Source organism: Phalacrocorax carbo, chromosome 4 (genome assembly GCF_963921805.1).
Source record: "Phalacrocorax carbo chromosome 4, bPhaCar2.1, whole genome shotgun sequence".
Classification (NCBI taxonomy): domain Eukaryota; kingdom Metazoa; phylum Chordata; class Aves; order Suliformes; family Phalacrocoracidae; genus Phalacrocorax; species Phalacrocorax carbo.
In genome coordinates, this window is record NC_087516.1 from 59956717 (window position 1) to 59973051 (window position 16335).

General features: G+C 46.7%; 1 protein-coding gene across 6 annotated transcripts in view; it reads right to left on the reverse strand.

The window, feature by feature from the left end:
• Nucleotides 1-14597: 14597 nt before the first annotated feature.
• The window catches only part of SLC20A2 (solute carrier family 20 member 2), a 58083-nt gene continuing 56345 nt past the window's right edge, over nucleotides 14598-16335 (reverse strand). For 5 of the 6 annotated variants that reach the window (XM_064450130.1, XM_064450132.1, XM_064450134.1 and 2 more), the window contains one exon: nucleotides 14598-16301. In XM_064450130.1, coding sequence (XP_064306200.1) covers nucleotides 16137-16301 — 165 coding nt within the window. In that variant the 3' untranslated portion in view covers nucleotides 14598-16136. The remainder of the gene's footprint in view (nucleotides 16302-16335) is intronic. The other variant, XR_010372730.1, reaches the window with a different exon arrangement.

Consider the following 16335-nt stretch of genomic DNA (forward strand, 5'->3'; position numbering starts at 1 on the left):
AAGGAGGGGTAGCCCAAAGACAAGAACTTCATCATATAACTTTGATTAATTCCTCCTTACTTCTGTTGAAGGAGGAAGGCTTGACTTTATCTCCCCTTTTGTAAATGTGAAAGGAAGAGGGGAGTATATAAAATAGGTCATTTAAGGAAATCTCAAAGCTAAGCAGGATGACATTTTGAGACCAGCAAGTTTGTGCTGCTATAACCTGCATATAAAAGTTTTCCTTCTCTGTCATGTGCTCTTCAGAACACAGAGTTCTCTGGAAAACATACAACAGCAATGCAGACCTGTAGTCCGAGCTTGTTGGTAGGTGTGGATAAAACAGGTATGCATGCTTTCTTTAAAAACATGTATGTACCTTCTTCATGGCTGAAGAGAGCACACTCAGAGATATAATTTAAGAAATTAACTTCCAAAGAACTTGTTGCACGTGTGATACTATGTCAACATAGGCAACGTTACTGCAGGGTGATCAGTGATCTCCCGTGTGGCAAAGCCCACTACCGCAACGGCTGCTCATGAAGGCAGCATATGCTATTTGCTTTCCATTAGTACCTGCAAACATCTACGTATCTGATGCTGTAAAACCTTGTTGTAAGAACTCGTGTCTGCTTCTAAAGGCTTATATCTAAGGAAATTAAAAAATACAGCAGGTTGAGAACAGTATTTTTCTTTGGGTGATATGTTGGGGTCATAGCTGGGACCTGAGGCTTGTCTGAGATCTTAGTGGAGTCTACAGAAGAGCTGGGAACTGAGCATCACCTTCCAGAGCCCCAGCCCAGCACTCCACCATGTTAGTTTCCCACTCACAGTTTTGCTGGGGGCCCACGCTTCGGGAGCTCATTTCAGATCCCGTGAAAATGTAGGTAACCAGTCTGAACTCAGCTCAGTAACAAATTATTGGTCTCAGTTCTGGTAAGAAGAACAAATGTTTCTACTTGCGTGAATGTTCGCCAACTCTCCCATTAGAAAACACCGGCTCAGCCGCTGACCCTGCTGGGCACGCACAGCCTGATCTCTGTCTTCCTGGGCAGGTGCTGGGAGCTCCGCAGCAAGGAGAACACTAGCGTCCAAGAGCAGTTACATCCTGTGTGGTTGGCTGCTTCGGATCTCCCGGTGGGAATACCTAGAAATTATATTCAAGAGTTTTAGTGCACTAATGGAAAAAATCATTATCTTGCGCATGGGAGCCTCATACAAACACACGGCTCTTGCTCAAAAAAAAATAAGGTTGAATTTCAAGATCTGATATTAGGTAAAGCTATAGACCCTTTAAGTATCAGCCAGTGGGATTTGACCAAAATAGATGAAGAAATGGTGCCGGAGGGTGTCATATGAAGTAAAAAAGAAGTGTGCCACAACAGACCGAAGAAACAGGTAATCTTTACTGCCTGATGACATAACAGCCTAGTGCTTTGTTAAAAAGTCATCAGAGCTGTGGCTGCAGCACTGTGAGGTGCTCTCTATTACCTTCTCAGGGGAGTCCAGATGCTGTGATGGTCATAGCGTAGACACCTTTCCAGGAGCTTGAGGACCTCACCTAATTTGACCGTATGTTCATATAAAGGTGAAACTACTTGACACTATCTTTGTGAATTTAATCATATCTGCCATCACTGCTGCCTCTAAATGAATGCTGTAAGAGAGGCAACGTACTGAGTATGGCTGGGAGGATTTCTGTCTTCAAAGTAAATCAGATATGACAGAATCAAAAGTATTTGCAAATTTGCATTTCTATAGCTGTTTTGAAATGACACACATAATCTTGGTTTTCCTGTGAACGCTCTGAGAACTTTTCACTCTCCAAGTGACTTTTTCACTCTGAACTATGTCACACATTGTTGCCAAGCTATTCATAACAGAATACTTTTCTTCTTTGTTTGTTTTCTTCATGTTTGTTATTTACTAATTGGAAAAAGTGTTCTAGAAAGTCGTTCCTGCTCTGTTGGAAAATCTTTACCTCATTAAGAGTTATTCATAAACATTTGAGGCATAAAGAAGATATTTGTCCTAGCCCCAGTTTCATGGGGCTTGAGGGTTGTTTTTTTTTCTGAAATACACTTTTCCAAGGGGATGCTCTTGCCCTGGTAAATCAGCACTTCTGGGAGAGAGGCAACCTATTGCGTAAAGCTGCAGCATTTCAGTGATGGCGCACTTAGGGCATAAACAGCAGGTCAAGCATTAGTGCTTAACCACCAATATTTATAACTCTGATCCAACCTGCAGATGAAGGATCAAAAGAAAAAGCGAAGAGCCCTACAACCACATCACTCTGACACAGATATGCACAAGGATCCACCCCCCCACACCTCCCAAACACCAGCAAGGATTCTGAGCAGTGCATGGGAGTCCCCGAAGCACCGTATCTCAGTAAACTCTCTAGCTAATCTCCTCACCTAACAGTGGCTTTTGTTAACAGTTTAATAACCCTCGTGGATATTTTCAGGCCATCAATAAAACATTGCTTCCTGTCTTTGTCTTCTCCTGTCTATGTTAGACATACATGAAATGTTATTAGATGCACAGAAAATAAACATTTGTCCCAGGGGGACATGGCCCCTAGGGAGAAGGGGACCCAGTGGGGCTGGGGGGTCTCCCAGGGCAGCTGGTGACCCGCTCCTGCTGCCGGGCTCCCTCCGCCCAGCTGGTTTCTTCTCCCCAGCTCTTTCCCGGAGCAGCTGCCGGAGCCGGGGAGAGCTGGAACCAGCGCGTGTGGGAGCTGCCGCTGGGGCGCGCTGGGGTTCGCTGGGGTTCAGCCCCTCGGCCCTGCCCAGCACCACCCTCGCAGGGGATGCCCAAGGACTGGAGTGGCTCCAGGGCGCACTGCAGGGGAGGACGTGCCCAGTGAGGGGCGTCCCCTGAGGCATGACCAAGCCAACCTGTGCTGTGCAACTGGGGTATCTGGCTGTGCCAGTGGGGCCCGGGGGTCTCCAGTGCCACAGGAGTGGCCAGGTCCCCACAGGTTCCCTGGGGATGGAGGCACAGGCGGGGGTCATGTCCCCATCCATGGCAGTGGGGTGCTGGGGACTGCCATGCCCCAGGCGTGCCCGGACCAAGCAGGCGCGAAGGAACTGGGCCTGGCCAGAGCTCGGGGAGTGGTTTTGTGCTTGGGGCACTTTGGCTTTACCCCTTGCCCTGGCATCTGAGGGGCAGGGAGGGCAGGTGCTGTCTCCCAGCAGGGCTCCCTGCACAGCCCTTGGAGGGGAAGGAGGCATCCGGCTTATTTGCAGCTCCAATTTGTCTGAGGCTCCAGCTCCAGTTCATTTCTGCTCTGGTTAATTACGGCTTGTGCTTGTTCAAATGAACTTGGCTTTTGACAGGGTCAATCACTGCCATAACTTGGATATGAACTGTCATAATTGTACATTGTCTAAATATGGACTAATGAGCTAATGACTATTGCAGCTGTCGTACACACCTTGAATAAAGAGTTGGACACATGAAGACAGTGTGAAAAGTGCCTTTTCCCCCAGAGACCATCTCAGATGTTGATTTCATCCTGGTGCATGCTGGCCTCCCAAGCTTCGGGGACAGATGTGACCAGACCCCCACCTCTGGCAGGGGTCCACGCACCCTGGATTTGAGCCCCTGGACAGCTGAGTCAGTCTCCATTTCTGAGCCCAACCATGCAGGACTCAGCCCCTGCTCCAACTCTCCAGCCCAGCCCCAGGAACTCATTTCCCAGCCCCAAAACACAGGACTTGGGCTCAGTTTTCCAGTGTGGGAACACCCAGCTCATTCTGTGCTGCCAAGCCCCAAAACCAGCCCCAGAAGCTGTGTCTTGACCCCCACAAACACCTGACTGATCCCCAACCCCTCTCCCCCAGCACCACTGGCAGTGCGGAGAGGGGCTGGGAGCCCCAGGCAGTGTCCAGTCCGGGGTACCGAGGCCCTGAGCACTGGCTGGGGAATGTCCAGGGGCAGAGAAGGGCCGCCTGGTCTCCAAAAGCACCTTCTGTCCCCAGACCCTCCCCAGAGGCCGGGAATAGCTGGGGGCCTGCGGGTCTGAGCCCCAATGCCCTGGAGCAGCAGTGCAGACCCAGTTCCAAGCACCAAAGCACAGGACCTGATCTCTCCTGAGCTCAACAACACAGGGCTTGGTCTCTGTTTTCAAAGCCCCAAAACTGACCAAAGGAGCCTGGTTACAAGCCCCCAAAATGCAACACCTAATCTCTGCTTCTGACTTTGCAAAATGCAAGATTTAGTCTCAATTTCTGGGCCCTAAACTTGGCCAAATGAGCCTAATTTCAAGCCTCCCAAAACCACATGACCTGGTGTCTGTTTCTGAACCCAGCAATGCAGGACTTTTAGTCTCCATTTTCAAATCCTAAAACTGCCTAAATTAGCCTGGTTTCAAACTACCAAAACAGAGGAGTTGGTTTCTGTTTTTCAATCTCCCCCCAAAATGTAGGACTTACTCCCTGTTTCTGAGCCCTAAACCTGGTCAATGTAGAAATTGGAGAAGCCTTACAAGTTGCAATAAGAAGACTGAAGAGCAGATGAAAGGAAAAGGTAAATTCAGTTAAAGCCTCATCTAAGTCAACTTCATCATTTTTAAGGCAGAGAAGAGAGGTGGGCAATTTCCATCCTATTGCTGTGAGCTACTGCTGCTCCGCCACTGAGATTTCTAACATCATTAGCTCTGATCCTCTGAACCTTTGCACAGCTGCTCAGCCTACTCCGTAGAGCTCATTGGTCTTGCTGAACTCCAGGCCCACTTTCCCTGGGGAAGGTTTACATACATAAACAGAGATGCTCGAAAGCTTCTGGGTTTACTAATACATTATAGGGCAGTAGCTTTCTATGAACTGGAGTCCTTTCATTCATTTTTATGGGCTCAGAGTAGGGCTTATAGCAAATCTAGCTAGACCATGAGTACATCCATGATGCTGCCTCTAACAGCCTTCAGCTTTGACGACCCTGCTTTGATACAGAGCTGTTAGCAGCAAACTTCAGACCGACTTCTACAGAAAGCGAGAGCCTGGGTCAGTCTGGGTGTATAGACCTGTGCATGACATTATCCACACTGAGGGGAACAGAAAAGCTCATTTAAGGTTTGCTTTTTAAAGAGGAAAGAAAAAAAACTATCAGGGTATTACCATAGAAGAGCTGACGAGCAGAGGGTAAATTGGCCTTTCCACGAACCAGCACTGCAGTTGCTCGAGCATGACAGGACAGAAGGACTGCTCACCATGGTAGGGGGGAGGCAGCATCTTGGAAGAGGCTGGGAAGTTCTGATGTGCACTTTCTTTGACCACTTTAAAGCACAGCCTCTACTTTTCACGCGTCACTTTCCAAGCTTCCCAGGTTTACTGCCAGCAGGTTTACTATTCCAACAGCACTTGAAGTGTGGCAAGAAAAACTGCAATTTTAATAATGAACGCTTTCAGATGTGTATTTGGTTTTAGTGAACAGTCTCCTCCTCCTTTCCATGCTTTCCCAGGTAACTGGGTACACACGTCCTACCAAATTACCTTTCATTCTTTGCCGTTGTCTTCTGATGAAGTTTTCCCTGTCACTCACACTTCCTCAGTAGTTTAGAAAGCTGGTCGGTATGCAATATGTTTTGCTGTTTGCTTTATGATACTAGTAATGAAACTCCCTTTGGTTCTTTTTTCCAATTTTCCTGGACTACAAATTACACAGCATGCAAATACAGTCACTTAGGGTCTGCAACGTCTAATTTTTCCTCTAGTCATTTAACTATCGAAGCAACCTTCCTCTATTTGACATATAGTTGTTGGCATTTCCTCTCTTCCTCTGCTTTCCTATCTCCAGCTTCATGTAAATACTGATAATAAGAGAATACAACACCTGGCTATTTCAGGATGCCAGTGTTACAGATACTCCTCAAGGAGTAAACGAGGGCACCCTTTATACATCTGTGACTTTTTTGCCAGGGGTGGTTGGCTGTGGGTGAGAACACAAAGACAGACAGATACCCCAGCTCAGCTCACTGTGGATAACCGTACTGAGTGTAAGTGATGTTTTTAGTGCTTTCTGACAGTGATAGCAAGCTGCTTTGGAAAGGTTTGGTTTGTTTGCTGTTAGAAAATAAACGATTGTGGTCCTGATTCAAAACTCTCTGTGTTGCTAACCACACATTACTGATGCTCTCCAAACAATCTTTCAGTTATTGCTCATATTGTTCTTTTTCCTTGACATTTTACTATTCTGTTATTTTAAATGGCTGCTTCTACACAGCTGTGATGACCTGTTAACCATGTATTGTTTGTTTTTTGGAGTTGCACTGTAACAAAACTGCATTACCTTTTTCATCAAAAGAAGCAGGCAGTGTTGGGATGTGCTTGGCATCAGGCAATAGCCAGGGAAAAAGTCCTTATAGGGGAGTCTCTGCTGTTCAGCTCCACCAGAATGGAAAATGAAGTAGTAATTCCTAAGAGATATATCACGTAAAAGTGAATATATGCCAGGCTAGTCTGAAAATTAGATCCACTTTCTGATGCTCTTGGTCCTACCAGCCACTACACCTAGGGCTAGGGAAACGGTGGGGTTTGTACAATGTATGTACCTGTACGCTCTGAGGCATATCGCATAGTACCTTATTTGTAAAGGTATTTAGGGGCAGTTTCTTCTAGTGATTTTACTGAGTACAGGTGCCTTAGCAGCTCTTGAAGTATGACCTTTCCATTCTTTGTGCTCAAGTTACCTGGATGTAAAAAAGCAGTAAAACATTTCCTCATAGTTAATAGGGATTGGTGTACTCAGATTTGAGATACTGAGGTAGTTTGGTGCCGGGAGGGGTGTAGGGATTCTTCACGTACCTAAATTAATCCCTTCATATTCCTGACCCCAACTCGACATTTCTGAGCCTAACTCATCAGCTCCAGCATGGCTGGAAGCAATGCAAGGAAGAGACTCTGCTGGTGTCCCCACAGAGGTGTGCGTGTCTTTCACCGACCAGGCACTACCAGCAGGCCCCAGGTGACAGTGGCACCTTCCCTTCTGGGCTGAATTGAGCTGCACTGAAATCAGCATCACCGTGCTCATCAGTTCCTCGGAAGGTCATTCAGAGCGGCTTTGTTCTGAGGGACGTACACCACGCTGTATGATGACTAGGGCCTCTGGCAGACTTTAAGAAGGTTAGGTTTTTATATAAGCCTGTTAGGAGAGCCTCAAAGCCTCTTGAATTAACAGACATTTGCCCCTGTAGGTATGTGCCCAGTAACCCCAGCCATAGAGCTCTTTCCCACCTAGCATTATGGTGGCATTTCAGGAGACACTAGGACTCCTGTATTTAATAGGCTTAAGCCAGAGGATCTTCTTCGCCAAGTTCTTTCTTGCTGTACCACTTGATGGCACACTTGCATTAGCACACTGCAGCCTGAAGGCAGGACAAATCAACAAGCAAACCCCATCCAAAGTTGTTCCACTTAATTTGTTTTGCATCATGAATGTACCTGTTTAATTACAGGAACCTAACACTGTAATATTGAGTAGGAAAAAGCAGGGCATAGAAAATAATACACAATAAACCCTGAATTTTGCAATTTTAATCCCAGATACTGTCTTGATAATTCATTACTTTTTCATTCTTTCAGTAAATTTAGTAAGAAATTTGCCTTTGCCTTATTGAGCCTTTTCTTCCAAGGGTGGCAAATTTTCCTTGCCCAATATTTTCTTCTTTCTCTCTATCAGAAGGTTTGTAGCAGGTTTGTTCATTGCATGCGTTCATGCATGGTGCAGGGTTTTCCTTTGCCCTTTCAGTTCAAAAGCAGCAATGAATTGCTACTGAAACTAAACAACGATACCGTCTGTTTGGCTAGGCGGTAAATGGAAAATAATTTATGTCCTCCAAGCAATAACATTATGATCCAACTTCATTTCAAAGAAACATTCTCCAGTGGGCTATATGAGGTTAAGAAATGAGTATGAAGTGTTATCACATGCCCCTTATCTCTAGATGGTTATAAATACATCAGCAAATGCTGCAGGTGGTTACAGGCCACAGGTAGACACAACTTGCTGGTCTGTTGGATTTTATAACTTCATGAAGAATGTATTAAAACATTTATTAGCTCTTTATATGCAGAATCTTAATGGCAGATGTAAGTGACCAGTAAAAATGTTTCAGGGACTGAGGTGAAATCTTCAGAGGGGGGCTGACTGTCATAGGAGCATCTTCTGTTCAAGGGCTGGGATCCAAGTTCTGAATGAGAACCTCAAGCGAAAACTGGAAGCATTTCAGTACAAATGACTGAGTGCCAAATGACCCTTGCATTTACCAAGGCCTAAACCCCACAACCCTTTTTTTAAAGAATACCTGGTCCACAATGCAGCTGCCCATGACTTCAACATGACTTCAGTCTTTCCTGCCCATGACTTCAAGGGCTGATCCCTTACTTTGACACTTCATCAACTCCCCTGAGGGGTAACTTAGTGACTGCAGGCTTCTTTGTTCTGTAATTACCCTTGTTTAATTTTTGAATTTGTTCCCCTCCTCCCCCAACACTCCTTCCCTACTCCTTCAAACGCACAGGTGAAAAACGAGCTAGAGGTTTAAACTAGGGAGAGCTCATGCTTTTTATTCTTCCTGAAACAATGGAGGAGCAGAGATGGAGCTCTCATGACATAAATAAGTGTCATGGGTAGGTAGCACCTGAGAGGTTTTGAAGCATATACTGTCCTGACTTCCTCCATTACCCGCTGAATTGCATTGGCAGCGATAATTGCAGCTTCAGGAAAAATAATGGCTAAACAATGATAGCAGTAAAGCCCTACAGCCTTTCTCAATTAAATTGAGTGGAAATTTAGTCCTTGAGTACTACTTCTGAAACTGGCTGAGCAGAATAAGAGCAAGCGCCCTGGTGGGTTGGGGGACAGTTTAGGGCAGGAGAAAGACTGCTCGCTTTGCTCTGTGACCATCCTTCTTACAGCCCCACCTGAAAAAGACAGTGGCCACCACTGCCCTATACCTAATGTTGGCATGAGAACAAAAGCTACAGATTGCAAGTTGAATCTGCTCTAACAGAGGCCATGTAAGCTGGTGAATTTAGGGGAGGGCCACTGTCATCTGTAGCTGTCATTTCTCTTCTGGTTTTGCATAGGCAGCTTGCACTTCCACCATTATTCATCTGTCTCAGCCACAGCCTCTTGATATTTGAATGCCATTTTGGTATTGTTAGTATATCCTTTCCACCTCATTTATGAGGTGCTGATGACACCAAGTTGAGTGGGGAAGCAGACACTCCAGAAGGGAGAGCTGCTCTGCAGGGAGATCTGGATAGGCTGGAGGAGTGGGCCAGCAAGAACCTTATGAAGTTCAGCAAGGATAAGTGTAAGGTCACGCACCTGGGAAAACATAACCCAGGAGTGCAGCACAGACTGGGATCCACCTGGCTGGAGAGCAGCTCTGTGGAAAGGGACCTGGGGGTCCTGGTGGACAGAAAGCTCAACATGAGCGAACAGTGGCTGCTGCAGCCAAGAAGGCCAACAGGGTGTTGGGTTGCATCAAAAAGGGCATCGCCAGCAGAGAGAAGGAAGTCATTGTCCCCCTCTACTCAGCGCTTGTCAGGCCACACCTGGATTACTGTGTACAGTTCTGGTCCCCGCTGTACAAAAAGGATGTGGACAGGCTGGAAGGGGCCCAGAGAAGGGGCACCAAGATGATCAAAGGACTGGGAAGCTGCCGTATGAAGATAGGCTGGGAGAGCTGGGATTGTTCAGCCTTGAGAAAAGGAGGCTCAGAGGGGATCTCATCACCACGTACCAGTACTTAAGGGGTAGCTACAAAGAAGATGGAGACTCCCTTTTTACAAGGCGTCACATGGAGAGGACAAGGGGGATGGACACAAGTTGGGGGAGATTCTGATTGGACACCAGAGGGAGATTTTCACAGTGAGGACAGTCACCCATTGGAATAATCTCCCCAGGGAAGTGGTTGACTCGGCCACGTTGGACACCTTTAAGAGTTGCCTGGACAGGGTGCTGGGCCATCTTGTCTAGCCTGTGCTCATCCTAGAAAGGTTGGACTAGAGGTCCCTTCCAACCTGGGATTCTGTGATTCTGTGATTTCTGCTTATCCTGGTACTTGTGGTTTTTATCAACACCATCTGCAAACATCTCACATTTGTTAACAGGTCTTACAGATTAGGACTTTTTGCCTCTATACATTCCTGTGTGAAGGGGAACTGGAGTCATTTTCGGTAACAAAAGAAATATCTTTACATTGATTTGTTGTAAACTACCCAAAAGGAAAGAACAAAGCAAACAAGTAAGAAGACTTTATTATAATACTCAGTGAATCCAGGAGATTTTCTTCAGATTATATCTATGATACTATGATTCTACTTCAGCCTTCGTAAAGGAAGGGGAACATTTTTGGGATAAAGATGGGATAGGAAGGATGGGTTTTTATGGAAGAGAACAGCCTGATAATTGAGACAGACTTTTAACCTCTTTCTGCAGTGCTTAGAAACAATAATCCAAATAAGTAGCAAGCTTTTTAGCCAACCTTCACATAATGTTGCTCTTGAAGAAGTGCCGTCTCAAAGGTTCTGGGCACAGATTTCTGTATCCAAATTGTTCACAGGGCTTAGAAAAACTATATAAAACTTTGGAAGGCAGGTAGACACAGCACATGGCTGTGACCCAAGAAAACTGGGTGCATTCACCTTGTCTACCGCCCAAAGATTGTCCACTGAATTGAATTTGTGAGGTTCTCCCCATAAGGTGACCAAGCTCTTCACAGTGCTTGGGCCTAGCCCGAAGTTCCCTTTCTCCCTTTCATCATCATTTCTTGTGCCAGTTCCCCATGGCTTTTGGTGTATTTTGAGCAGCACTTAAGCCCAGCACTCTGTGACAGGCACTTTATCAGTGTAACAAAGCATCTCTGGTCTTGTGGGAAACACGAGTTGTCGTCTGTCTGGAAGCAGCCAAGACTTACTATGGGTTGTCATGTAGAGTCAGAGGCCAAGAAAAGAGAACTTGTCAGCCTTACCTTGATAAGCCCATGAGTGTGAAAGACATGCCACATGCACTTTCCATTACAGAGATCACCAGGAATCCATGAGAAGCGTGAATGAGTGGAAGGAGTCAGGCATGCAGAAAATTACTCAGACCAGAGACCTTGGGCAGTTCCAGGTGTGCCTGCTTTCCATAGGAATCAAGGGGATTCTCAAAATTGTCTTACAAGATCAAGAGAAGATCATCCATTACAGAGTACATCATGATAGCAAGGTAATGTTTTCAGATTAACCTTCCTATGTTTTTTCCCCTCAAGCAAAAAAGGTGATAAATTCTCTCACAGTAAGAAAGCAGTTTCAGTATCATCCAAAAATGTTTTAGTGCTTTTCTGCGTACTTAGGACCATCTTTCTGGTTCACCTAAGAGCCACGTACTACATCCTCCTTGTCTTTCCCTGACACCGGCAACTTCATCCGCAGGTACAAGCATCCTCTCCCTTTGTGCTGGAGGAGGGATTATGGGCTGTCGGTGGAGTTGGCTTTCGGAGGCTGAGAACCCCAGCTGTCCTTACAATGAGAGGTCAGAAATGAGGATCCATTTCTTTACCAGCCTCTCAAATTCTGCAGCTGCACGAGCAACTCGCAGCAAAGGAATGGGCATGCGCCATGCTGCTACGCAGGAAGGTCCCATCCAGGAGCAGACTGCAACTTGGCAGGGAAGACGACTGGCCATCAGCTGGACACCTACCACTCCTTTTCCTCCCTCTGGAGCACAACAATGAATAAAGATCTACAGTAAACACTTGCACTGTGCCACCATTGCCAAGCAGTAGCAGATGTCACATCCTTGAATCTGGGGTTTCTATCAGATGAGAAGCCTTGATTTGAGGCATGTATTTGTACGGCAGTCTGATTAATTCATACTTGCACCAGCCTACGGTGGAAGAGGTCATGGCAGGAAAGACCCCGGAGGAAAGCAGGTGTTGTCCCCCACATACACTACGCACATGCCCCACTGCTGGCCATTAGGACCCTGTCAGCTCAGCAGCTGCCTTGCAGCTGACATGAGTCCAGCTGGGAGATTAAGGCTCATCTTCCTGAAGCTGGCTGGAGTCAGCTGGGGGGGTGCAAGGAGCCATGCAAAGCCCCCATGTGTTTGTGCTTGGCTTCCAGGCACCAACCTTGTTTTAAAAGCTGACTGCAGGTGAGGAAGGAAACAAGCTTTTGTTACTTGCATTCACCCCCTCACACAAAAAGCTTCTGCACCTGGAAGCTGGTAACAGCACAGCATATTATATGAGTTAAAAATACTGTTTTGCTTAGGAAAAATAACTCCCTTTTGAAAACAGCAATTAGTTGAAAAAATTATGTAATATGCTTATAAGATCTTTCAAAACAATGTTGCCCCCAGCAAAGTGTTTGTTCATCAATACGGTGCTAAAATAGCATCACTGTGAAAGTTCAGTAGCCCAGTTTAAAGGACTTAAGAGACATTTGCCCCTGTAGGTATGTGCCCAGTAACCCCAGCCATAGAGCTCTTTCCCAGAAGTCAGACAATGGTTACTTTTGCGAGACAAGTAGAAGCAAAGGCTGCTTCTGTCAATCAGTATGAAAATGTAATTTAATTCAGTGCAACAGAAATCAATTTTTCTCCTAGGATCTAAGATAACTAAATATCACAGTCAGCTTAATTAGTTGCTGATATTTATACAACATCACCTTTAAACTCTGGAAAAAGCACAGTTCATGTGCTTGTTCTTCGTAATTCCTTTATGGTCTGCTTTACCGCTTAGAAGAAGGAGGCTTACAAAGCTTCACAGTGGCAATAAAAATCTTACTCCATTTGGCCTTTCTTTTGGCGACCAGGAGATGGAATCAGTGCGCCATCAGATCCATCTCTTTAGTATCTCTAAAGCAAGCTCAAGAAAAGGAGGAACAGAAAACCAGGGATCCTTAAACCTCTCAAAAAACAACCTTTTCTCATCTGTTGCCTTCCCTAGAGAAGCAGCACCACCTAAACTGCACAAAACCCTCATTCAGTCTTCTGTGCTCTGAAAACATGTATCTGCCCAAGCCTTTTTCAGCATCATCTTGCAGTCCAGGGGCACCCAGGCCCCCAGGTTTAGGCAAGGCATTCTCATAAAGTAACCCAAGTCTGTTTACCGCAAACAAACTAAAGGCCCTGTGCCTTCATGTTGCCCTGCCCCGTGCATTCCCCAGCTGCATTTTCTGGGCTCTCACACGACACCTGGCCCTGCAAGGAGCATTAAGTTGCCAGCACCAGAGCAACTTGCAATAGCTGTGGCATGGGCAGGCCTCCTGTCCCAGGGGGTGCTCAGCCAGCCTGACCAGTCACTAGCACACAGGGCACCTACCTTGGAGGGCAGCAGCAGGGTGCTGGAAGAATAGGGCTGCTCCATTGCGGAGGACAAACTAGGATGTGCAGGTTACCATGCCACAGGCAGGTTTCCCAGCTGTGGTGGGAAAACGTCTGTCGTAGCACTGAGTTCAGGGGCAGGGCAGCCCTGCGGGGTGCGGATCATCCCATCTCTGTCGAGGTCCATCAGTGTCTCTTTGCTAAACAGGTCTGGGCGAAACAAGGATCGGCCCTCAGGTCCCACTAAGCCTCCCAGCTGCTGCAAAAATGCAAAAAACCCACCATTTCTTGCTCTGAAAATAGACCTGTAGCTATTTTCACTGCTGCCTGAGTGAAGGACAGTTTAACTGTGCCCACTTTTGCAGGGCATTTCACCAGCTGTGCTTTCCCTGCGGTGATTTTGCTTCCCTGGGGTGGCAAAGGACATCTCTGTGGCCTGGAAAAAGTCACTTTGGGTTTTCCTTCTTCCTCCAGCTTAGAGGTTATTATATTTGGGGCAGGAATATTTTGGAGATGCTTCCTTGCTGGTCATTTCACTCACAACAGTTTTAGTCATAAATGCATGTGTTGACAGGCAGCCAGTTGCGTGTGCTGGGGAATTATCGCATACCCTCGCCCTGGAGCTGGCACAGCCCTCCGCATGCTGCCTGCATCTGGCAGGGCTGCAGCCCGGTGGTGAAGAGAAGTCTGGTTTGTCTCTGTAGATAAAACAAGGTGGCAAGCTGCTGGGCCACTGGGCAGGCATTTGTTCATGCAAGTACTAAGATAGGGTTTGTTCTTACACCTTTTTTCACAAGTCCCAAATTGTCTTCGTGCGATTACTGGATGCTCTGGTCACTCAGCCGCTGCCCATCGGTCCCACCCGATAGCCAGCACTATTTATATCATGGTTCTTGGGTTTCAGAGGGATTGGAAACAGAGTGCTACGGTGCTGCAGCGACAGGGATGCTTACAGAGCCCCAAAAAAGGCGAGTTGGGTTAGGGAGGCAGTCAGAGCCAGTGAGTGCCCAGTGAATGCATCCAAAGCAGCCCCCGAGCTCCCAAAGCTTGCTGGGGAGATGCCCATGAGCCAAAGCCCCGGCAGAGCAAGGGCTGGGTGCTGGGGCTGCCAGGACGGCAGGAGGAAAAAGGAGGTTTTGTTAGCGCCACACAGAACAGGGTTTCACCCCTGCTGACCCCGACAAAAAACACAAGGCGGCAGATGCCAAGTCGTAAGCTTTAGCTGCTGGTGGAGCCTTCCCATTACATCTGGCATGGCCAAATAATGCTTGAAAAAACAAAGAGGCAAACGGTAATAGGGGCTGTTTATCTTTTTATTATAAATTTAGTATGAATGACCAATGGAAAAGTCACAATGGAGTACCAAGAACTCTTTATCAAAATTTTAGCAGCATTTAAACAGTAAGAGATTCCCAACCTCCACTGGGCACCCCTTGCCCTTTGCCTCCCACCCATGAAACAGTAACCTTCACCCAAATGTGCTTTCCAAAGCTGTGCAGGGGATGTAGCTAGCCATTTCCCCCTGAGCTGCCATGAAAAAAAATCTCATCCCAAGTGCCGGCTACCACACAAACTCCACCCATGCAGGGCCAGGTTTCCACCCCCTCCTTGTGCCACCATGGCAGCATGGTGGGAGACTGACAGGCTGTGGCGTGGGATGGGAGTCGCCGGGGGGAACCCAGCATCTGCTCCCATCCTTGCCATGCTCCTCACACCAGCCCCTGCGCGGGTCAGCACTCCCACAGGCACCCATACCTTCAACAACAAAACCAGGGCTAAGCCTGTTTCCTACCTGCTGCTGCCCTTTGCTTCTGTACGTGGGGGTGCCGAGCACCCCACGGTCCCGCTCCTGTACCTGAGAGTGTGTGGATGTGGCTGGATGGACAGAAAAAAGGGAGACCATTGTTCTGTTCTCCCGCTGGAATTGATAGCAGGCCAACCGGGAGCTGAGACTTGAAGGGGAAAGGTAGAAGGTGAGCAGTGAGATGCTTCAACCCACAAAATGAAGGCAGTCTACTATCAGCTAACGTGGAGAACCGTGGTCTGCATACTAGGTAACGAGAACTAACTTTTTAGTGTGCTGCTTTTTTTTTTTTTTTTTTAAAGTTACATTAAGACATGAACAGTACTATCCCAGCCTTGCTGACAGGAGCTTGGTGAAAACAGCGTTGAATTAGAGGTGGGGAAACACAACACATGCCCACACGTGTAGACAACAAGGTAATATTGGCAAGCTATTCCCCTGCTTCTTTGGTACTTCCTAAACTTTCTTATCCAAAATATATAAGGGAAATGCACCATTTAAAAGTTACTGTTTGTAAGTATTTACACAGCCATAACCATCACGCTATGATACACAAAGATCAATATGATATGAACAAAGTTATGAAAAGCACTTCTGCACATTTTATTTTGTTCCAGTATCTTAATAGCTTTAAAAAAATTCATGTGTTATGCAGTCCTGTACCTCGCTTCTTCTTATATCAAATGGACAAGAAACATTTCCTAATCCATACTCTTCTTCAAAAGATTAAAAAATTACCACCAAAATGATACACTATGTACAAATTTTACTAAATATTAAATTCTAGGCAATTATTTTCACCCCACTGATAATATAACTTAGGTATTGTTACCTACTATATGCATATATATTTCTTTAATATATAAGAAATGGCACCACATCACCATGTCACCAATATGACACATTGTTATGTACAGTAGATAGGAAGTTAGATATGGAAGATGGATCCTCTCCGACTGGTTCTTCTACGGGAATGCTCCTCCCCTGGTAGTAACTCAGTCGTTTCTCCTCTTCCAGCGGAGGAGGCTCTTCAGACGTAAGGCAGGATCCCGTACGTCAGCAGCGCCATCACCCCAGCGCTGAACAAGCCGGCCACCGGCACAGTCACAAACCACGCCAGGAAGATGTTGCGGAAAAGGCGCCAGTCAACGGCCTTCTTGGAGCGGATCCAGCCGACGGCCACCACGGAGCCGACCTTGGGGGCACAGGGAAGAGGGAGGGAGACAAGA